Source organism: Hippopotamus amphibius, chromosome 8 (assembly GCF_030028045.1).
Source record: "Hippopotamus amphibius kiboko isolate mHipAmp2 chromosome 8, mHipAmp2.hap2, whole genome shotgun sequence".
NCBI classification, from domain to species: Eukaryota; Metazoa; Chordata; class Mammalia; order Artiodactyla; family Hippopotamidae; genus Hippopotamus; species Hippopotamus amphibius.
The window spans coordinates 133,321,160-133,345,609 of record NC_080193.1 but is presented as its reverse complement, the minus strand read 5'-3'; the positions used below and the strand labels follow the sequence as shown (position 1 = coordinate 133,345,609).

At 37.3% G+C, this 24,450-nt stretch overlaps 1 protein-coding gene across 5 annotated transcripts in view; it reads left to right on the top strand.

Annotated features, from left to right (window-relative positions):
• The window catches only part of CYTIP (cytohesin 1 interacting protein), a 71,321-nt gene that overhangs the window by 15,452 nt on the left and 31,419 nt on the right, over positions 1-24,450 (top strand). Inside the window, exon 1 of one of the 5 annotated variants that reach the window (XM_057743804.1) lies at positions 22,011-22,222. The exons of the other annotated variants lie outside the window; for them this stretch is intronic. Coding sequence (XP_057599787.1) covers positions 22,049-22,222 — 174 coding nt within the window. The 5' untranslated portion in view covers positions 22,011-22,048. Of the gene's footprint in view, positions 1-22,010; positions 22,223-24,450 lie in introns of those variants that run through there. 5 annotated transcript variants of the gene reach the window in all.

The following is a 24,450-nucleotide window of genomic DNA, read 5'->3' as shown; positions in this document are numbered from 1 at the left end:
AATGCATGTATAACGTAAGGACTAGAACATACAAAGAGGCAAACAAAAAGAAGTTTTCCATCCCTTACACCTAAGGACTACTCCACAGAGTTAACTATTATTAATTTTCTATGTATTTCCAAATTGTCCATGCATAAATCAGGATCTACACACATATGCGTGCACACTCATTTTAGGTTATGAATCTCTAAAGGTACTTGTGTCATACCTTGGCGTATTATAGTTATTTGTGAACATGCTTATTTCCCTGGATTGACTGCAAGCTCTCTGAGGTCATGCTATGTGTGCTGTCCTGCTTATCTGTTGCTATGTAACAAATAATCCCAAGACGTAGTGGTGTCAACTAAAGAGAACATTTATTTTGCTCACAGATCTGCCATCTGGGCAGGGCTCAGTGGGAAAATCTCTTCTGCTACACTCAGCATTAGCTGCACTGGCTCAGAGGCTGGGCACTGGAATCGTCTGAAGTCTCCGTTGCTCGCATGTGCAGTGTTTGGTGGTGGTTCTCAGTGGGACCTTGGATGAGATGGTGGCTGGGCCACCTACACGTGATCTTTCCACGTAGCTGCTGGGCTTCCTCGAGTGTCGTGGCTGGGTTCCAAGCATCCCAAGAGAACTATACAGAAGCTGTACTTTCTTTTATAACTTATCCTTAGATGCCACATGACATTATTTCTGCAGTAGTCATAGGCTTATCCAGACTCAAGGGGAAAGAATGTATATCCTGCCTCTCAAAAATCACATTGTAAGTAGATTGCGTGTGATAAGCTGTATGGATGAGGCCATCTTTGGAAAATATCACTTGTTACAAGTATCTCTTATTTTAGACAGATCCCTCTATTGTCCAGACCTTTATTTCCTATATTTGTATACAGTAGGTGCTCGATTAATGTCCAGGAGATTGAATTGTTAGACCCAGGTTGGGGAGAGGCAGCTCTTTGCTTTGTGCTGGGCTAACAAGGGAGGCGAGTTGGTGGCTCAGGCTTGTGAAGATGCTGTCCATTATCTCAAAAGCAGCATCCAGGGTGTAAAATCTCACCAGGGACAATTGCTAGGAGTCACTAGAAAAGGTGCTTATGAAATGATTCCCTTGGGGTAACTAGCAGATACCTTTGAGGTGTCTTCTTTGTCCAGGAGGTTTCTGAGAAGCGCCATTTTGATTGTGAAGGGGAAATAGGGGCAGTGCTAGGCTGAGTTTCATGTGAGCAGGTGCACTGAAACCGTGCATCCTCTAGGAACCACAGTCAGCGCGTAAAGCCCTGCCCCTTTCTAGTGAAGCTCACCTGAATTGCTCAAAAGTTTTGCATGTTTGGCAGTGGTTAAATTAGTATGAAGGTGAAACTCTGGGTAGGAAAGATGAGGGCCAAGTGTGAAGGCTGGTCTTATTTACTCTTAGATTTGGGGAGGGGGGATAAATATTATAGGTGCCTATCAGAGCACTGACAGTATCTATGCTGGCCTTCTGATATTGAAACTAGTCTGTAGCACCAGCTGAGGTCTGTTTTTGAAGAACACGTCTCTTGACCAAGCCAAGCAAAGTAAGCTGTGCAAAAGAGAGATGTGGAAACAGGATGGAAGGCCTTGTTCACAGAATTTGTTTCAGAACTCATTCCTGTTATGTCTTATTTTGTCTTTTCTGTTTCTCTGTTATCGCCTCTGTACTACCCTTCATTGTCTCACACTTGGTTTCCTCAGTCAGCTCTTAACCTCCTCTGCTCACTGGAAACTGACATATTTGTTCTCTCTTGGTGTCACTTGAGCTGATAACCTTGAATCAAACCAACTTGACCCCTAGGAATAATCTCTGACTCCCCCACCACAAGCACATGTACAACCGCAATGTGTGTGGTCTTCCCTCAGAGGGGTCTCAACTGGGGCATTCAAGCTCCAAGGGCTCTGCTCTTCTTCCCATTTTAGCTTCAATAGAGTTGGAGCAAACAATCATTAAGGTTCAGTGGTGATGCAAGAGCTCAGAAGCAGAGATACAATGTAAAAAGAGCTGGTTGTACTCACATTTAAGTATACTTGGAAAACTTGTATCAGAGAGACAAGGTCAAGTCTTTGGCTAAATGTTTTTGGATACCTATAGAACTTTCTGTCCGGTTGCCTACTGACATCTCCACTCAAGTGGATATCCTGAGTGTTGCTTGACTCCATTCTCCCTTTAATTCAGTGCTAACAAGGGAGGTGAGGTGGTAGCTTATGCTTTATTATTATTATTATTAACATTTAAACTACTTTAGACCATTACTTTTGAATAAGTCATTAAAGGCCAACCTCTAGCTGCCTACCTGTAACTGACCAAGTTCTTCCCCTACTGATAAAATTCAATGGTAGAGTATAACCTCATGGTAACCATTGGGGGTTGCCTGATATAGGAAGAGAAAGCAACTGAAACATGAATTTCATGATAGCCTTTTGATACTCAAGTCAGATTCTCTGATTGGACGTTGGTCTAAAGGGATGATCAGACACTCAATTATCTACTTGAATTCAAGGTGTACATTTAGAACTTGCTTTCTTTGGAACTTTCTTTAGAGCTTTCAGAATTATAGTTTTTGGAAAGCTACAGAATCTTGACACTTGTTATCCTGCCATTGAAAATGGCTTCTGTAGTGTTGGATAAAGAGAGAATTAGATTTCCCAATGTCTAAAAAATTGGATTTTATGTTTTGGGCCTCGGAGGTTGAGGACTGCATATTGGATCTTAACTGGAGTGGTGGCAATTAAATTAGGATCAAAGGATGGAGCAAAATCGTTAGGCTCCTTGTCATCACTGCCCATCTTCCTTCCTTTCCCCAGAATGGTTCAGTCATCATCTCCTTTGACCACTGCTCCTTATATCTAGGAGGCACAAAGTCCTATTGCTTATTCCTCTTCAGTGTTTCCGGCTTCTACTCTTTCCCGTTTTTCTCCACTGACACTGATCTAGTTCAAGCCTTTGTTGCCTGCTTCTAAGATTATGGCATTAACTGAACTGGTTTTTAGCTTTCTCCGTTCAATTCTCTTATAATCGAATGCCAAGTCAGTTTTCCTAAAATTCCTATTTAGTTAACTTACACCTCTCCTCAAAAAATGAGTGATTCCCTTAGGAGTTCCCTGGTGGTCCAGTGGTTAGGACTCGGCACTTTCACTGCTATGGCCCTGGGTTCAGTCCCTGGTTGGAGAATTAAAATCCCGCAAGCCACCTGGAGCAGCCAAAAAAAGAAAAAGTGATTCCCCTTTGATTCTTTTTTTAATTTTTACTTGAGTGTAATTGATTTACAATGTTGTGTTAGTTTCAGGTGGACAGCAAAGTGAATCAGTTATACATATACATATAGCCACTCATTTTTAGATTCTTTTCCCATATAGACCATTACAGAATATTGAGTAGAGTTCCCTGTGCTATATAGTAGGTCCTTATTAGTTACCTATTTTATACATAGTAGTGTGTATATGTCAATCCAGTCTCCCAATTTATCCCTTCCCCCCTTCCCCTCTGGTAATCATAAGTTTGTTTTCTACATCTGTAACTATTTCTTCCCCTTTGATTGTTGAATCGAATTCAAATTATTTGGCATAGTAGACAACGGGCCTTACTCATCCAGCCCTAGTCAGGTATGTGGTAGTTATTCCTTACTAAGCATCCCACAGTCCTGAAACACCGGTTTTATTACCAATCTCTGATCAGTTCTCTCTGTGTGTTTTCTCTTAAAGACTCTCCTTGATAGGCTCATTCACATGGGAAATGTTGATTCTTCCCTGACCACCACATCTAACTATTGGAATTATACTGATTCTTTACATTTCTCTTCCTCCTTCATTGGCAACTCCGACCCCATCTCAAGAAGAAATTAATCTCTCTGTTCTGTCTTCTTGAAGTGCTTTGTACCATTTTCTGTCTTGTGCGCTGTGGAAGTGGGCATGTTGATTTCTTACCTGACTGTAGGCTCGTGCAGAGCACAGATGAGGGTTTAATAACTTCAGCATTGCTTTCCCTTAGCTTAGAGCCAGCTAGGTAGTAGACCTTTGCTAGAACTTGTTGTTTTGAATTGAATTTTCACAGATTCTCTCTGGGTAAAAATTACATCTAATTCAGACCATCAACTCCAGTTTTTCTGTATGTAAAGATGTAAAGCAAGTGGTGAAAATGTAGGATTGGTTTTGGTGTCTAATTATCATGATTATATTTTCTAAGCCAAAAACTTAAAATGTGATTTATTAAAGAATATCAAAGAGAGATAATTACCCAAGGACAATAGGATTGTTTCCTCAGAAGTTGGATGTACAGTGACTGTTCTCATGTGTTAAAGCTTATCAACTCTAACAACTCTTGTAGATACGAACTCCAATTATAAGTAATGCCAATGGTTGTTTACCCAATATGCTGACATGGAAAGTCTTTAAATACTTTGCTATATATGCCTTATGCCTTTGTTTTCTTCATCTCTTTTTAGAGGTGAGCGCTGTTGTGTGGTAGGTTTTTGAGAAGAGAAAACCTCCAATGTGTCTTTCCATCTTCAACTATACTAAGAGCCAACTGATGTATAGGCTAATATGAAAATTAGGGTCACAGAAAATTGAATATTAAAGTCTAAAAACTGCTATTTTTAAAGAAAAGCTCTTTCTTGTGATTTGTTTTTTCAAAACTTTTTTCTCTTATAATGTTGCAATGTTCAGAACTGATTCTCTTTGCACCTCTTAACAATATTTAGTTATCCTGTTTTCAGTTATGAAGTGTGTCATTTTTCCATCATACCTTCAGGTAATACATACGTATATATTTTGGTACTGTTATTCATAATGGATCTGATTTTCAGTCCCCACCACACATGCAACTGTTTCTTTTGGGCACAGAGCTTCTTTTGAGGCCAGAGCTTTGTTCATAGATGAAATGTGTGGCAGGATAGGGGACGTTTCCCACCTTCCTTTCTCTCTGACTCTTCATCATGTATAACAATGTTTTCCATTCTTCTGTAGATAAGAATCTTTTTGTGAGTTTTCTATATTTAACACCAACACTAAGCACTGTTAAGCAACATCAGCCCTTCTCACCACATCCACCCAGATTAAAAGTGAGTCAAAGACAATTAGGTTACTCTGGCAGGAAATGTGACCCCACAAAATGATAATTTTTGATAGTATCTTTCAGTCCTTGTAGATGCGAACAATGTGTTCTTTTCTGCAAATGCTAGGAGACAGACTAAGGCAATTTCCTTTTTACCTCCTGTTTTTGCTTGGCTTCTGTTGCTGTTGTGTTTTTGTTGTTGTTGTTTTTTGTTTGTTTTTTTAGAGAATAGGATATATTTTATTTTTTCCAAATTCTTGGTCTTTTGCTTGACTTGTTAGCGCTAGAAGGGTGCTTGATGATACTCACTTCTTTTTTTTTTTTTTTTTTTTTTTTTTTTTACTCACTTCTTACATGCTCAGGTTTTTTTTTTTTTTTGGCCATGCCACACAGCATGTAGGATCTTAGTTCCCCTACCAGGGACTGAACTCGGGCCATGGCAGTGAAAGCACCAAATCCTAACCACTGGACTACCAGGGAAGTCCCACACACTCAGTTCTTGTATGTAGTCACTGGGTTTCATCCAACCCTCTTCCCCAGATGTCTTGCCTAACTTTGTAGATCTTCGGAAAAAGATACTTCACAAATTCCCTTGACAATACATGCTAATGTTGAATGGTCTTCTTTTCTGGAAAGTACCACCTCAAGCAATCATCTGAAAAGTAATAACCAGGTTGTTCTTATCTGGACATCTGAGGACATCAGTCATGTCCTCTTTTAGATAAGCAGAAGACTGATATCAAGTCACTTATCTATCATGCTTTATCCAAACCCTGTCATTAGTCTTAGCTTCTTCCTGATTTCTTCTCTGAATCATCTCCCACATATCCACAACCTATGAAAGGCTAAAATTGGGGCTTTCTTTACTCTAAAGTTATTTTCCATATTTAAGTTTCTGCTGCATAAAATAAACTCAGTGAAGCAAGTTTGCTTTTCACCAACTAGTTCAGCTCCAAGTCTTCCAGTTAAGAACCTCAAGGACCAGGAAGGTATACTCCTAGGACAACTTTTTTTTTTCTTTTTACACACTTTAACTATATGCAGTTTATTGTATGTCAATTATATCTGAATAAAAGTTCTTTTTTTAGTTTAATTTAATTTAATTTTTTTTAGCTCTTTATTGGAGTATAATTGCTTTGCAGTGTTGTGCCAGTTTCTGTTGTACAACAAAGTGAATCAGCTGTATTTATACATATATCCCCATATCCTCTCCCTCCTGTGACTCCTTCCCACCCTTCCTATCCCACCCCTCTAAGTCATCACCAATCTTTTATTAAAAGGTCATTCTTAGTCCTTCAACTTAGTGTCTTCATATACATGGGACTGAACACTTGAGGACAGACAATATATCTTTTCTAACTATTCAGTTATAAATTTTTGGTAAACTGATCTAAAGGACCATCCCATCACCTCCTGCCCAAAGTAATTTTGTTTTCGAATTAATTTATTTCTTCTGACTTAGAATAATTTTCTGTTTTTGGGCAAACTGAATACCCTATTTCTACCTAAGTTTCTTTGTTTGTAAAATGAAGCAAAGGAAGAGGATTATCCCAAAGTTGTTTTATACTCTAATCATACTTTTTGGTTTTGAGATATTAGATGAATTTCAGTGTGGACAGTAAGGTGATGTAAAGGATCAGTTGGACAAAAAGACATGAATTATGAAATTAAAAAAAGTTTGGGGTCAAATAGGATCATCTTTATCTTGCTGAGAGAGTCTTCACCACAAATTAGGAAGAGTCTTCAACATTCTCTTCCCCCTCCTGATTTTCTTTCTTCTTCTTTCCCCCCCCCCCATTTATTTTCCTCCCCTTTAACCTTATGCTCTTATTTCTTCTTCTTTCTTCCCATTTTATTCTTCCAGAGGAAAAAAGGCATAATTTTTCTAGGCAGCACACTTAGGATGTTTTTGCAATGACTATCCCAAATTCTTATCCTTACGTAGACTGATATTGAACAAAAAGTCGGTGACAATGTCCACGTGTGTTTTAGAAACTTTATTATGTGTATATTAAATTAACTTTGCATCTCCCCAGCTTTCCACCTGAGACAGCAAGGGCTCAGTGGTTAGAATATTTATTCGAATGTGAGATTCCTTATATCCAAGATATTTTCCTTCCCATGAAATAAGGTCATGCTAATTCAGTGTGCATATTTTAGTACAATGGATTTTTTTTTTGCTTTAACATGTTAATTTTATTTTCTAATGAAATTCCAGTTACCATGATTGAATCTGTATTCTATCTCCTTTCCTTTCTACCTCAGATAATCAAGGACAAAAAAAGTGTCTTAGATTTATTTAATTTAGAAGAACAAGTAAAAAGAAAAGCAGTTTCATTTACAGTTGTTTTATCTTGGACTTTTTCCAGGGTTTTTTGTTTTTTGTTTTTTTTGTTTTTTGCTTTCCTATAGTTTTGTTTTAGTGTTGAGGTTATTTTTGTCAGCGTATATTTCTAGCAATTTGGTAAATGTTGTAAATCAGTCAGAGTCTTTAAAAAATTTGTCCTGCCAAGACTGTGAAATACAATCCTACATATTCATTTTTGAATTGATGGATGGATGACAGGCAGTAGGCAGCAGGATTGAGTACTAAACGATTCTTGTGTCAGGCTTCAGAAATCTTAGCAATCTGATCTGCAGCACATGAAAAGGAGTAGGAAAAGAGCAAAAATGGAAATATGTATGAGAATTTGGTCTAAAGTCAGAAAATAGCAGCAAAGAATTATTTTTGATAGGAGAAATAGAAAGATAGTAAGGTTAGAGGGCTGGAACTTTTGATACCATTACGAAAAAAATGAACTGATTATTTTGTATTTTATTAAAAAATTACTTTTGCCATGTTAAAATTTTACAGATTAGTTGAAAGAGCATAAAAATGATTGAACGTTTAGAAGGCTGGATTTATGAAGAAAGGTGAGAAAACAGCAAATTGGGTTGTAATGATGATCTTCCAGGAAAAGGTAGTGTGGTTTGGCAGGAAGAGCACTGCTCTGGAAAGTAGGAGACTTCTGCCTTGTTCTACGGCTGCTCCCAGTGACCCAAATTGCTTTACCTCTTCATATCAAATTGTCCATGTTAGACAATAAGGGCATTGGTTTATTTTTAAGGTCTCCCCAGCTCAAACTTCATAATGGCTTCTCATCTACCAGAAATATGGAACAAGAAGAAATGTGCAGAGTGTATGGAGTTAACCTTGGTAAGAAATAAAAAAAAAATACAGCATTTTTAAAGCTAGGGATGAAACATTCATAAAATTGAGGGAAATTTTATTTAATCTATGACATTGACATTTGGGTTCAATGCTTATCTTTTCTTCCCTTTGCAAAGTCCATTGTGTCTTGCTTCTTCTTAGCAGTGTTCAAATACCAGCTGTAAAAAAGAAAAAAAAAGTAACATAAATAGAAAAATTAATGCCAAGTACAATTTCTTCTGGGGAGTCCACTGGTTTCTTCCCAGCCTGCCCTACTTTCTTTCAAACGTGGTCTGCATGCCAATTTTGTGCATGTCTTTGCAAACTGTGTTAGAGTTTATGCAAAAAAAAAAAAAAAAAAGGATTAAAAAAGGAAATAAAAAGAAAGACAATCACAAACTAAATAAAACTAACAGATTTTCAGTACTTAAAAGCAAAATAACAGAATTGCATTTCTCTCTGCACCTAAAACCTTTACAAGCACATGGAATCGAGTAAATAATTAACTACTACTCCCTTGGAGAATGACAAGGGGGGCTTCAGGGTTTGCTGAGCAAGGACTAGACAATCTTCAAAGTCCATGCAGTCTAAAATTTCCATGACATGACTCCTGCCTCTGGAGAAATCACATTCCAAAAGTGCAGGAAAGGGGAAGTTACACTAAGGCAAGGTGGTTCACTTGAAAATGACAAAGCCTATTTTACTTCCTCATGTGCCCCTAACCCCACCCCCCAGCACTGTGGATAAGTATAGTATTTTTTCCTGGAGAGTTCACTAATTTAGGGGATTCGGTTTTCCAGTTGCTTGAAAGAGTGAGCCATGTTTTAAAAGCCAAACCATGAAGCAAAGAATAGCAAGTAGCAAGCAAGGGATCCAGTGGAGAGTGACAAATCAATAATGGTATGCACTTGTGAACTCTGCACTATTTAAGGGCATTTTTACCCTTTGAAAAATAAAGTCATCAGTTAGCGGGAATTGGAAAACCAATCAGTTAATCGGAGTGAACACTATTGCTCATGTTATCCCTGCATTTTAGAAAGAATATTTCAAAAATATCTATTTTGAAAAATCTACTTTAAAAGCTAGTTAGTAAACTGACTTTCAAAGCCAGGGAAAGATGGGAGTCAGTAGCCTGGCAAAAAAAAAAAAAAACCCGCTTTGCAACCCTTGGTTCTGGAAGTAAAATCTTTGGTCTATTTTCTGGAGTCAAGAGGGAAGGAAACATCCCCTATTTGGTTCTGTATCAGTATGTAGTATGTATAGAGTTTTTGCCAGGTGTGTGAGTGAGACAAAATATGTGACACAAACACATTTGGCCCTTATGATAGGTATTACCTAGGGAGAGGAAATGCAGCAGCATGAGAAAGACTAGGAAATATTAACAATCTTCTTACCAAGGAGGGAAAGTGCATCTCTGCACACTGATGGTGGAGTTGAATATCATATCATGGATAGGAGTGACAGATCGATACAATCTGGCTTTTCCTTCATTCAGCTTTTTAGCTTGTGGCTGGAAGCCAGGGTTATATTTTTCTGTCTTTGTTCCTCCTTCCACACGTGCTCTGGGAAGCAGTTGTTATGCTTTCCTTCCGTTGCTCAGGCGTGTTCAGTGTGCTTCTTTGAGGTCCTAGTGAGAATTTTAATCAGTCCTGGCTGGTAATTACTGTCTCTCTCCAGATGCATCTCTTACACAGACTTCATTTTTATTCTTCTCCAGTCTTATGGAGAAGGGTGGTGCTGAAATTCTCTGTGTTACAGAGCTTATCCGCTGAAGTTGTACCACTAGCAAGAAAGAAATGCTTTCTTTTCTCTTCCTGCAAATGGCATTCTTTTTCCTTGCTTCTCTCTTTCCTGTAAAATGGTGATGATGCCTTTTTCCTGCTAATACAAACTATAGGTATTTTGTAGATTACCTACACCCTGGTTTCCTCCCTCCCCGACTCTGAGACTATTCAACGTTTTATAATTTCCACTTTGCACTTGTTCTACTTGGTCTGAAAAAACAAATTGCTCGGGACAATGGCTATTTCACCTTTTAGCGCATTCTGAATGTGCCTGGTGTTCCTCTACCATGCTTCTGAGTGTCTCACGCAGTGAGTGTGTGAAATAGCTTGAAATAAAATTCTTAATTTCCGTAATTTTTATTTGGTCTGACACCCTCTGTGTCACCTCCGAAACCTCCAAGTGACATCCAATCAACTAAATTATCTGTTCCCCAAATCTTACTTATTTGACATACGTTCATCCAATTTTTACTAAACCTAGATGTTTAAGCTTATGAGGGTCACAAATAGATGTAAATCGGGATTCCTGTCCTAACAGGAGAATGGCCATGCAAATAAATAACTGGGTTATATGGTGGTGTGCCAAGGGCTATGTGAGTGGGGCAGATGCTAAATTTTATAGGAGTTCAGTAGTGGTAATGAGACATTCTGGCTGCTGTCATAAGGGATTGTTTCATAGGGGAGGTGGCATTTGAGCTCAACTTATAATAGCAAAGAAGATTTCAATAACTAGAAGGGAGTTTTAGGAAGAGGGAATAGTTTAAAAAAAGATGCAGAGGTACAACAATGCTAGGTATGTTCTCAGGAGGAAGGCTATCATATCTTGGAGCCTTTAAGCCAATTTATTTATATTAAAACTGAAGACTGGAAAATTAGGTAAGAATTAGATTGTGGGTAACTTTTAATGCAAGGCTAAGAAGTCTACACTTAATTCAGTAGGCATGGGGTAGGACATGATTAGATAGCAATAGTTAGGTTTGGGAGACTCTATATTGGAAGACCCATTGCCTGCTATTGTATTGTGTTGAGGACTGAATCCAGGGCCTTAGCTTGGAAGGAGCAGGTGGTCATGAAAAGGACACAGATATTAGACGTTCTAGAGGCAGAAGTGACAAAATATGAGGTCCCATAAGACAGAAGAAGAGAAATATAAGACAAATGAGATGCGAGGCTGTGTTCTTCCCACAGGACTGGCTAGGTGAGTCTAGTTTAATGTGTATACGTCTTGGGGCACAGAGAGGGGTTATGTGTTGGGAGAAAAGAGCCCTTTTCTTCAAGCTGTTGCATATCTTGAAGAAAAGGGCTTCAAGTTGTTGCATATCTTCAAGTTGTTGCACATCTTCTTTACCCTTTACGTTTCTGAAACTAAGATGCTTCTTACCATCTATGGGTACATTTAATGTGAAAGTTTTCCTTGAAAAGTAGTTAGCAAATCAGTGGTGAATACTGCAATTGATGGCAGCTTATCATCTTACAAATAAAGTACAAAATATATATTATTACTGTATTGGATTTTCCTTTCAGACTTCCAAATTATTTCATTCTCATAATTAAGCTGAACAACCCAGTAAATGTAATTTATATTTAAGTATTAAGCACACAGTAAGTTTTATTCATCAAATACCTACATCGCTCAAAGGAAAGAATCACTGGGAGAATAAATCAACTGCCAGAGCTTTGGGGAGATTGCAGATGTATTCATCAAATGTGTACCGAGCAGCTCTTATGAGAAAGTCACTCTTCTACAGGCTGGAGGGATACAAAGATGAACGAGAAAGAAACTGTCTTGGGGCAGGACCGGAGGAAGTGAGCCTACAAGTTATTACAGAAGAAAGGCAGGTGCACATAATTTTCGCAGGGCAGAGTGTGTTTTCTCATCAGAGAGATGCTTTAGATGTGCTTCAGGTACTCTGGGGAGGTGACGTTCATATCTGCTTGCGGATATCAGGCAAGGCTTCATGAAGGATGTGGCCTTTAAGCTGGCCCTGGGAGACTGGGAAGAATTTCTACAGATAGAGGGGAAGCAGGTGAATCCAGGTGAACCATGCGTTGTGAACAAAGGTTAAGTTGGAAAGAACCGTGAGGATTCAGGGAACACAGCAGTCCAGGGTAGTTGCAGGGTAAACTATGAATAACAGTAATACTAATGATTACAGGAAACATTTATTGAGCAGTCACTATGTGCTTGGTCTTGTTACGTTTTACTTGGTGATATGTAGAATGATAGATCCCATTTTATAGCTGAGGAGAGTGAGCACAGATCAGTTAATTAACTTGCCCAGGGGCCTAAGAGCTCAAGCTTAATCAGTTGGCCTTATTCCTTTCATAAGCAGTGTACTTGTAAGGCACACATAAGGATATACAGTTGTGAAAAGAATGCTGGACACAGGTTAGGGAAGGTGCTGCAAACTATGTGATGGAATCTGAAGTTTACTCTGTGGCTCATGTGATGACATCCTCTGGATTTGGAACACTATGCCGCCCCCCTTTTGGTGTGTGTGTAATAGAATCAGTATGTGTAATGGTCTTTAGAAATACAGTACCAGAGGACTGTAGGTTGTGTGTCAAATTCTAGCAGCCTCCAGGGAACTTTTAAAACCCTTAAATTTTTATAGGAGTTTACATTCTCAGAGATCTTTTCCATTTCCTGTGTCATTTATTTTGATTCTCAGATTGACGTGGCATTTCTCCCTGCATTGGGTATATGCGGAAACGTACGCCACATTGACACTAACTTTGCCTAAGCAAGCCCCAGGGCTGATAGATGGTAGAGCTAGGAAAGGAAACAAGATCTTCTGGAGTTTAGATCATTGCTACTGCCTTTTTTCAGACCTCTTTTCCTTCTACTGGTTTTATATCAACCATCCCCTCTTCAGAGGTGTGAACAGGTCTACATACAGTAATTAATGGGTTTGCTCAACGCTGGAAATCAGTACTCTTAAGTAGAAGATAGTATCCCTGCCCAGTAAAAGAAATGGACCAGTTTCTGGCTGACACTGGCAGGACCACATGGTCAGGTGCTTGCTCAAGAGGCAGTAACTTCTGTACTTTTCCACTGGTGAGGAGGGAGCCGTCCTAGCTGCTGCCCCTGGAAACAATGTCCGGACTTCATGGCAATTTTCCCAGACCTCTCTTTTGGGAACTAAACCAGCTGTCCAACTATCTTAGGGTAAATCATTCATTTCACAACCTTGCTGACCTCTACCCCACAGCTTATTAGTGAAATAGAATGTCTACAGGGCTTGGCTAAAAAGAAAGTATCCCTATTTCCCAATTCAGCACAATTCTCTATCATATATTTGTATATTCAATTTCAATACTTGTTATTTCAGAGACCTTCCACTGTGTTTTGAGTCAATATCCTGGCCAAGGAGGTGCTGAACAATCACCTATTCTTGACACTGACAGCACATTCTACTTTTAATACTGTCATAGTATCTCTAAAGTAAGGAAGAATAGACAGCATATGAGGTTTCTAGGGTTGCCATGACAAATTATCACAAATTTAGTGCCTTAAAACAACAGAACTTTCCCTTCACAGTTGCAGCAGCTAGAAGTCTGAAATCAAGCTGGTATCAGGCCCGTGCTCCTTCCAAGACTCTGGGTAGAACCCTTCTTGCCTCTTGCCAGTTTCTGGTGGTGGCCTTTGATACTTGGTGTTCCTTAGTTTACAACTGTAAAGCTTACAATCCAAACTCTGCCTCTGTCATCACTTTGTGTTCCTCCCGTGTGTTTGTTTTCAACATGGTGTTTTCCTCTTCTTATAAGAACACCAGTCATATCAGATTAGGACCACCTAAAACCTCATCTTAACTTAATGACGTTTGCAAAGATCCTATTTCTAAAATGAGTCACACAGATACCAAGGATTAGGGCTTCAACATATCTTTTGGGGAGATACAATTTAACCCATAAGATAGTAACCAATAATTGGCATTTTTCCTTTTATTATGAACATAATATAATTATAATATATAATCTTATCTAGATTGTAAACTTCTTATAGGGGTATGAGTTGAACTATAGTAGAGGAAATACTTTGTTTTCTCCTTCTTTGGTAAATTCATAGTGGTTGTTAGAATCACTGTTTTAATTGCTATCACACTGAGACATTTTTTCTCTGTCTTTCCTATCAGATTCTGATCTCCGTGACGGCAGGGCTCATACCCGGCTCATCTTTATATCCATACAGTGTTAGCACAGTTTGAGGAAGGCACTATTGCACAGTGGTTGCACTGATGACATGAATTCTAATCCCGGCTCTCCTAGGTGTCAGCTTTGTGATGTCAAGCAAGTGTGTTAGCCTCAGTACCCTCATCTGGAACAGAATGATAAATATAATACTATTCTCATTGTTTTATGAGATTAAACTCGTTAGCACATTGCTTCACTGTTACTATGACTATATTCTCAATAAATATTTGTAGAGTTGAATTGAAGGAGACCAAGTAGTCCAGTCATAGTTCTGCCATTAAATTACTCTGTCTCTTTGGAAAGACTTACATTTTCTACATCTTATTGTTTTAATCTGAAAATTAAGGGAGTTAGATGAGATGGCTCTGTGGTTCCTTCCAGTCTAACATTCTGTAAATTCAGCTAGTATCTTCTGATGACTTCAAGATACTATATATATAGTTTTACTTCTATTTATTGTTGTTGCTATTCTTGTCTAACAAACACTGTGGATTTACCAAAGAAGATGTATTAATATTGGTTTATCTCCTGTACTTACTACCTTGTGTTGTATTTTTTTGGCTTTATTATTTTAACTCAATAAGTTTAAGAAATATTTACTAAAAAGCATTTTTAGGCTCTGTGTTAGGTTATGGGCACACAGAAATGACTAATATAGTCTTCTTCCCTGTATTACATTTGAATCTCAAAGAAATAGAGATTTCTTTTTTTTTTTTTTAATTTTAAGTACACAGAGATAGAAAGAAAATATAGGATTCTGATGTTTTATTGCTCTTCTGTACTTGCTTCTGGTGCACACACGTTCCCCACCCCACCAACCTTTCTAGACTCTGAAAACAAAAACAGAGGTGAATGGCATTCCATTAAGTTGCTTCCTGCAGGCCCCTCTCTACTGATTACCTTGCTATTGTCAAAGGCAAGTCTCCAACAGGTGGCAGGGCCAATCCAGGCAGCTCTGGGTGGTGAGCAGATTGGGGGGTGTCTACTTAGAGAACTCCAAGGTGAAAGCTCTCCTAGGAGCTGTTCCATTTGGATGTGGTCTAACACCTTTATCCATTCAATTGGGAATGTTTGGGGCCCCTCTAGTAGATAGTATTTGAGCTGAGCTAAGAGAGAGACAGAGAGAGGGACAGAGAGAGAAAACAAGACAAATAAAGACTGATGGGGAAAGCAGTGATTTGGGTATAAGGAAGAGTGAGTACAAAAGCCCTGAGGAGAAACTGCCTCTGTGGGAGGGTTAGAAAAAAGGCGTGACCAGGATGTGGTTTGATATGATGTCATAGGATCTACTAGAACATACACGACCTCAAATGACAGGCTAAAAAGTTTGGATTTTATTCAAAGGCCAGGGGGAAATTACCTCCATCTCAACTAAGTATTTTGTTGTTCCAAGTATTACGCAAAATTCCAGTTCCAAATAGGTTTCTTGCTTTCTAAGAAGTTACTTTCTAAAGCCCTGAAGCCCTTCCCAGTGCTGTGGGGTAGCTGTGCCCACACCCATTGAGCAAGTTAGGTAAAAGCTGAAACCTAGGGGTGATGCAGGGTGTTAGTTAAGGTAAGAGGAAGGAACACCGTCACTTGTTTACCCTGAATTTTGATAAAAGATTTGGATTTTGAAATGGAACTACGTGTATGTGGTAGGGGAGGGAAGGGGTAACAGATGACTAATGAGAACTGAATTAAGCAGTTGAAAGCTGCCATTAGAGAAAAGTGGATTTCAATAGGACAAACCAATGCCCTTTGCTTCCATAAAAATTAGTGGCCCATGATTGCATTATTCTGCTTTCCTGTACTATTTTGTGGAGACTTCAGCAGTCCTTTTCAAGGAGGAATTTTACTTGGTTGGAAGAAAATGATAAAGAAATATGAAAGAATTACCTAAAAGAATCCCATTAAGCAAAATAAAATCTCAGCCTATAAATAAACTCAAAACATTCAGTTGATAGACCAATAATTCTCATCAGTGAGCATAAACAATACAAGCACCTGGAAAATCATAAGGTACTATTATCAACAAAGTGTGATTGGCTTTTAAAAATTCTCTGTAGTTATTAATATTTTAAAAGTTGACCAACTAATATAAGCATGCATACTTATTTTAAAAGGTGCAAACCATAAATAGAATAAATTTTGAAAGTCTGCCTTCACAAGCCTCCCCACTTGCTTCCGCAACTCCTTCTCCAGAGGTAACCACTGTTATCAGATTAGTATATACTGATCTTCCTCAACTTACGAGGGGTTACATCCCAATAGATCCATTGTAAATTGAAAATATCATAAGTGGGAAATGCATTTGACACACCTAACCTATCAAACATCATAGCTGAGCCCAGCCTCCTTAAATATGCTCAGAACACTGACATTAGCCTATAGTTGGGCAAGATCATTTAACACAAAGTCTATTTTATAATAAGGTGTTGAATATCTCACGTAATTTATCGAATACTGCACTTAAATTGAAAAATAGAAGGGTTGTAGGTATATCGATTGTCTACCCTCATAGTCCTGTGGCTGACTGGGAACTGTGGCTCGCTGCTCTGCCCAGCATCATGGGTATCATCCCCTATATTAGCTATTCTGAAAAAAGATCAAAAGTCACAATTCAAAGTATGGTTTCTACTGAATGCCACTTTTTCACCAACGTAAAGTCAAAAACTCCTAAGTCAGATCATCTTAAGTAGGGAACCATCCATATTATATAGTCTTTTTTATGTCTATGTATGTTATGGTATATGTGATCTTTTTTAAGAAAAAAGAATGGAATCACAGTATGCACATTGTTCTTCTGTATTTCCCCTACTTTATTTGTCTTAAAAATCTTTATGCACATAATTTTTTTTATACTTTCCAATTGGTGCAGAGTATTCCATTGAATTAAATTATGATAAGTTATGTAGCTACTTCTCAGCTGATATACATTTAGAACTTCAATTTTTCACAATTATAGACAGTGTCACAAAAAATATACTGTTTTGTGTACATGTAAGAATACTTCTGTAGGGTAAATTCTTAAAAGTAGAATTCCTGGAATGCAAGTTATAAATTTTAATACTGTCAAATTACCCCACTAATAAAGTTTTATTGACATATATTCCTACGAAGTGCTAAGAACTCATTTACTTGTAACTTCACCAATACTGGATATCACCAATTTTTATTTTTTCTTCATTTTTTGCTGGGCAACAGTTAGCATCTACCTGTTGTTTCAAGTTTTACTTTCCTGATTACTAATAAGTTTGAACATCCTTTAATAAGTATATTGATGATTTGAGCTTTCTCTGTAAATTATCTGTTCAGAGCCTTTGTTCATTTAAAAATACTTTTCTTCAAAGAATAATTTAAAGTATTCATTGTATATCATGGCCTTTAATCAATTATGTATCACAAATAATTTCTTGTTGTCATTTAGCTTTAACCTATGTATATTACAGCTTCCATTGAACAGCAGTTTTTAATATTTCTATTTCTAATGCTCTCTGGACTTCTCTGTATTGTTAGGAAAACCATTCCCAATCCAATCTTACTAAAATACTCTATATTTTCTGCTATTATTTTGAATATTTAAAATTATTTTTACATTTAACTCCTTAAGCCATCTGGAATTTATTATTATAATGTAACAAAAGACTATAACAATTGTTTCCACATGGGTACCAACTCCATTTATTGAAGGGGCTATTCTTTTCCTAATGAATTAAAATAAGTTAATGGTATAATAAATTTCTAAATATGCACAGATATGTCTTGGGATTCTCTATTCGTTGACAACATTTGATTTGTCATTATTCTTTTCATTGACCTATTCTACTTGACCATGCAGTCCTAACTCTTATAATATTTTCTGATACTCAGGTAGGGAAATTTTCTCAATGCTCATCCTTACCCCATCCCCTACAATTATTACTTTCAAATACTTCTTAGCTAGTCTTGCGCACTTCCTCTTTCAGATGAGTATAAGAACGTATGTCCAATTTTATAAACAAGCAAGCAAACAAAATCTGTGTGTATTTTGAATTCAGCACATTGAATATTTTAGAACATTTGGGGATAATAGACATCTTTATAAGAAGGACCCTTCTCTTATGGGAACATGATATTTTTTCTCATACCCTGGACTTTATAATGTTCTTCATAAAATCTTAAAAATGCTTGCTAAGTTAATTTCTGTTTTATGAATTTTGGTCTATTTTGATAGTGTTTCTTTCCTCCGATATTACCAGTTCATATCATCCACTGATGCTGTATGAGAAATTTATTCTTTTTATATGTTATCCATTGAATCTTCATCTAGGAAAGCTATCTAAGTCTGCTCTTCAGGGGATTGTCTTGGATAGTCTGGTTATGCAACCATACCATCGGCAAACCTTAGGGTTTTGTCTCTTTCTTTACAAATTCTGTAGCTCCTGTCTGTGCTATGAACTACAACAGTGAACAGTGGTGAGGGTTATTGTCATCTCTGCTTTCCTTCTCATTGTAATAGAAACACATTTCAACATTGAAGATGGTATTTGGTTGGTGTTTCTGGTAGATACCTTTCATTATGTTAAGAAAGTTTTCCTACTATTCCTAACTTAGGATTTTTCAAAGCAAAGATAAATCAAGCTAGTGTTGGTGTCTATTGCATTGAATTTCTTCTTTCATCCAGAGATTTAGTGATTTCTGTTAACATTTTATATCCTATGTTGAAGTATCCTTGGATTCCTGGGATACATCCTACTTTGTTGAGAGGTATTATTTTTAATATACTGTTGGACTCAATTTGATATTTTAATTGGGACATTAGTATCAGAATTAATAAGTGGGATTAGCTTAATTTCCTCTCTCCTTTCCTTCCTTCCTTTCTTCCTTCCTTCCTTTTTTTTTTGCCCTCTACATATACTTTAGGATCAGATTAATTTGCTTTAGAAAATGCATTTTGTTTTATGCTCTGTGACAATTAATATAGGTTTGTATTTATCTTGAAAATTTGGTATGTCACTGGTAAAATAACCTGGATCTCATCTCATGAGTTTTTGACTACTTTGACTACTGTAAAAGATTCTTTCCACATCTTTCAGATCACTCCTTATAGACGATAATAGCACTTTGGAATACTGGTTAATAGCACAAAAACTTTCTACCAGTTTAGTTTTTCTTCTTTGATGCTTTAGAACAATATTGTTGAATCCATTTTGTTAAATATCTACTGCTCTACCCTTTTCTTTTTATTAACAAACATTTAATGGACAGCTATAGATTTAGGACATGAGTGTAAATTTAAAGATAAGAGATGGTCCTTGTGCTCAAGGTAATTAGAGGCAATTTAGACAATGTAAAAACAGATTTGTGTACAATTAGCTATAATCTAACTGTAAAATATTGTCTTAAAAGAATGATCTAAAAAAAGTGATATGAGAATGAAGGCAGCCACCGTGTCCTGCCCTCCATCTGCAGCACTCGGTGGGGTGTCTCTCCCAGGATCTTGCTTCAGACATGTAAGATCCCCTTCCATTAAACCATTGATATCTCTAAAAAAAGTGATATATGACATTTCAGAGATGAAGTTAGGTAAGAACTTGGAATTCTTTACTTTTAATTTTATTTTATGGACAGTGAGGCAATCCTGAAATCTTTTGAGTAGGTAGATAGCTTGATCTGGTTTCATTTTATTATAAAATAAAGTGGATGATGAAGAGGAAGGCAGTTTCAGGCTATTATAATTGTCTTAAGGGAAATTCTATAGAAAGGAGAAGTTGTAAATAGTAGAATGCTTTTGGAAATCAGGGTTTGAGCATTGAAGTCACATTTGTATGGAAAGATTAGTTTTCCCCCCACGTTATCACAAAGGATTTTTGATCAAGGGTGTTATTAAAATATTTAATAATTAGTATGACACAGGTCCTGAAAATCAGAACAGGGAACTGACCAAACAAAATAGACCAAGTCATAAATATGTAGTTAATCAGTGTAACCATACTGGTATGTACTGGCTGAATGTTAAACTTGCCCTTGACTCTGATTTTATAGTCACGGATCTCATGATTTGAGATATTCTACTTGTTAAACACATTTTATAAATTAAGTAAAAAAATTATTTTCCAATTTCTTAATTTAATAATAGATTTCTGTAATTTATATTAGCTTATAGTATCACACAACTAAATTGATAGAATTTTAGCATCCATATGTAAAACTTGGTGGTTAGTTGGCCTAGTGGCCTTATATCAGGCAAATGTGTAATTTCCACTTGGTATTTTGAAATATTAAAATATTTACCTAACTTTATAAAATTCCCAGTGGGCAAATAAACTGCTGTCCTCAAGTAATAGTGTTGATTTACATCATGTACGTTTTAGTAGCCTGGAGATGTTTTTACAATCAATCTCTCTCTCTCTCTCTCTCTCTGTGTCTCTCTCATACACACACACACACACACACACACGTATTACATAAATGTCCTTATAATTGACCATATTCTTTAGTTGCCAAAGTCTGTACCACTCCCCTTTGTTTTACACATTTATATTATATCATATATTATTTTACCTACCTGAACCCGGAAGGCATAGGTGTTTGTAATCCCTGATTTAGATCTTTATATGTCTTTGGAGACATCATTTTGTTCATGTCATTATCCAGTTCCAATGGGAATGAGTCATGCTGTGATAGGGTTTTAAAAATTTCTGAGGTGGCTCCATCTCTTGAAGCACCATTGACTCAGAAGATTTTATGATTTACATTTGGCAGGTTCTGCTTGAGCTGAATTTGCCTTGACTTCCATTTTAGTTCAAAGACTTTCTGACTTTTAAAAATTCTACTATTGACCTTTCAAATGATTTTGAAAATAACAATTGACTTTTTATACTATGTAAAATTTCTCATTTTGATTTTTGTTTTGAATCTTCATTCTACTTATCTCCCCTGCTCTTCCTCTGAAACCAATTGTCTTAAAACTGCATATCCCCAATCCCCACCAATGACAGCATGTGTGATCTTGAGTAATTCACTATGGTGCCCTTGGCCTGTATGCATAGGCAGGGACCAATTGGCAATATTCTTGTGTTACTTTGGTTTGCCTATTACTTTCATGCCCTCTCCAGTCCTCCCCTGGGACCACTTGCTGATGCTGTAACAAAGTCCAGTCTAAGATATGGCCACCTTTTGCTCTAAATGTGCTGGTCCTCCCCTCCCATTGTTCTTTGTAAAGATGATGGATAATTTTAGTGAGGACAAAGAAGTGGAAGGGCAGCCAGAGGAATGCTGAATGATCACAGCCCAAGTGGCAGATATAATGTCTTTTTGATGAACATTAATGAGCTAAGATGTACTTGGAGAAAGTACATTACAAGGGCTTTGTGAGAGAACATTGTGGCTGGACCCTGTAAGTCTTGCTTATATTCGCAAGAACTCAATGTCTGCACATCCTGATTTTTACATTGCACTGCCCATATAAAGCAGGAGAGTGAATGGCAAACAAATGGCAGAATTTGGGGAAGTTTTTCTTTTTCCTTTAAAAAATAAAAGGCAGATGGTGTTTTGAACACAACTTGCCATAGAACAGGAAAGCATAAGAGTTCTGGCTGTTTGAAGGAGAAAAAAAAAATAAGTTGACTTATTTGAATGGTAAAAACTAGCTTTAGGTTCTCTCAGAGGCTTGAAGAAAAAAAGCACTGAGAAATGGGAGTGAACTGCAAGATAGGGTTTGTGTAACAAGTACCTCAAACCACAGAAGTCACATGGGCTCTTTCTGCTTTGCTACTTTTGATTACTTGTCAGAGGGTTATACTTTTAGCTTCCCCCTCCCTGCAAGGCCACTCAACCATGTGCTAGCTGGAGTAATCTTTATTCACAATGTCTTTACAAAGGCTCATAAAGCAGAGCAGCAATGGCAATTTCGTGGAGTACTGCTCTGGTCCGGCATATAGCTCGTACTCCACGCTTACAGGCAGCTTTCCCATGGATGATAACAGAAGGCTTCAAATGTTGGCAGATACTGTGGCTACATTGCCTCGGGGAAGAAAACAGGTATGATTGCTATTTTGTGCCTTTTAGAGTGTTCATGTTCTCTTGAGAGCAGAATGCTATGTTTGTCTGAGTGTATTAAAAGTGTTATTTTAGAGGTATCGGAATTAGTGGCTCAGAGTATGGGTGAGGAAGGAAGTGAGGAGCCTAGAGAGCTCATGTATTAGACCTTAAATCTTAATTTGAGATTTCAGACCATAAGAAAATATTTTTAAGGCAAAACTTGAAAGAAAATTGTTTTTCTCACTGAAAGAGGTGTTCAGGTAAAATAAAAATCACTAAGCACATCAACTTGAAGATGGTGTATATAGACACAACCAGTTTGAGAATTACTGTTCCTTTCTCCTGTGTGTCTTCCATCGACTCCTTCCCCCCCAGCCTCTCGTGCAGTCCTTGATAGTCATTTCGGTTCATAATCCAATGATAATACTTTTTTTAGGGCAAATTTTATTGACCAAATTATCTTCAGTTCTGGGGCACTGGCACATACCTCACACTATTGGGAATTAAGACTCTTATTGGATAATCGAGTGAAAGACCCACCACTTCCTAGCTGTGGAATCTTGAGTAAGTCACTTTCTCCTCTAAGATTCAGTTTTCTTTCTTCTGAAATGAAGATAATAATAGAACCATTCTATGGGGCTATCCTGGGGCTTAAATGAGGAAATGTACAGTGCTTAACAGAATGACTGACATGTAGTATGCGCTCAATAATTATGCTATTATTTTAATTTTTATTGAAAAGTATTACCCTAGAGAGAAAAACTCATTTGGAAAAATCCATGTCCAACTGGATTTATTGTGAGGTTTTTTTATTTTTCAATTTCCAACTTGTAAAAAAATATTGAACCAAAACACCTCTTCAGATTTTGGTTAAATAACTTGCTATGAAGCCCCACATTCATATATGAATACAGAAAATATTTAGAATTGCTTTAAAGCATGAATTTTTGCCCTTAAATCTTGCATGCACATCATATGTTCCTCTTAAGCCTTCTAATTTCAGGATTAGACAGTTATAGCGTAGTGGGAGAGCCATGATCTTTTTTCAGTGATGTACATAGCTGATAGCTTGGTATTTTTTACAATGAAGAGGAGGGAGTACTTTATCCTGGTTTGGATGACTGATCTTTTTCAATCCAAAAGTGCCTTTATGACATTGCTTAATATAATGATGAATTTTTCTATCAATTTACTGTCTGAAAATAAAGCAACTGTGGGAAGTACCAAAAACTCTATTCACTTTTCAGATGTGCAGCAGTGTAGGGTGTACAAAGATGAGAAGGAAACTTTTTCTTGGCTTTATAGGGTTTCCAATTGAGTAGGCAGAACCAATAAGCATTATACAACATAAAATAACACATGCTCTAATCCAAGTACATGTCTTTGAATATAACCTTGAAGGACAGATATTTCAGATATTGAAGGGTATTCCGGAGCAAAGGAATAATTAAAATGCTAAGGCAGAGATGGGGCTCTTAGGACAATTTAAGTAACAGCACATTATTGTGTTAGGTGGACCTGAGAAGTGTCTGTGTGGGAGGGGAGGGGAGACCTTAGAGCTGGGCTACTTAACTCAACACTTGGACACTTCCCCTGAGGAAGTAGTAATTTGATCAGTACAGGGAACCAACTGAGCATGACTGAGTAGATGGTTTTAGGAACCTTAGTCTGGAAACATGCTTGTCAGTAAGTGGGTAGAGACTAGTAGTGAGGGAGAACCTTTTGCAGTAGTTGGAGAAAGAGGAACCGAAGGAATGAAGAAGAGACACAGAGACTTGGCTGTGAAAGGCAGTGAAGGAGGAGGAGTCACTTCTGGTTTTAAGCCTGAGTGAATATAGCATGACCTAAAAAGAAGCAATCAGTAGGAGGCTATTGGAGGAAGATAAGGAGAGGGATTTAAACATGTGAGATGTAAACATGTGTGTGTGTATGTGTGTAATCTCTATCATATCTACACATACACACATTTCCATACCAATTATTTTATTCATATGTTCTCATCTTTTTTAGTTCTTCTCTTTCCCTTTTCTCATATTCTTTCCCATGGTAAGACTTTTGCTATTCAAACAGCTTTTTCTTACTGTTGTGAGATTTACTTAAGAAAAAAAAGGCAAAACAAAACATCTTGTATACGATACTTCTGATTCTGTACAATTATCATCAATGAGACTTGATGCAAGTTTATCCCAACAGTTCAGAATTTTCCAAATAGACGTTCATTTCTTTTA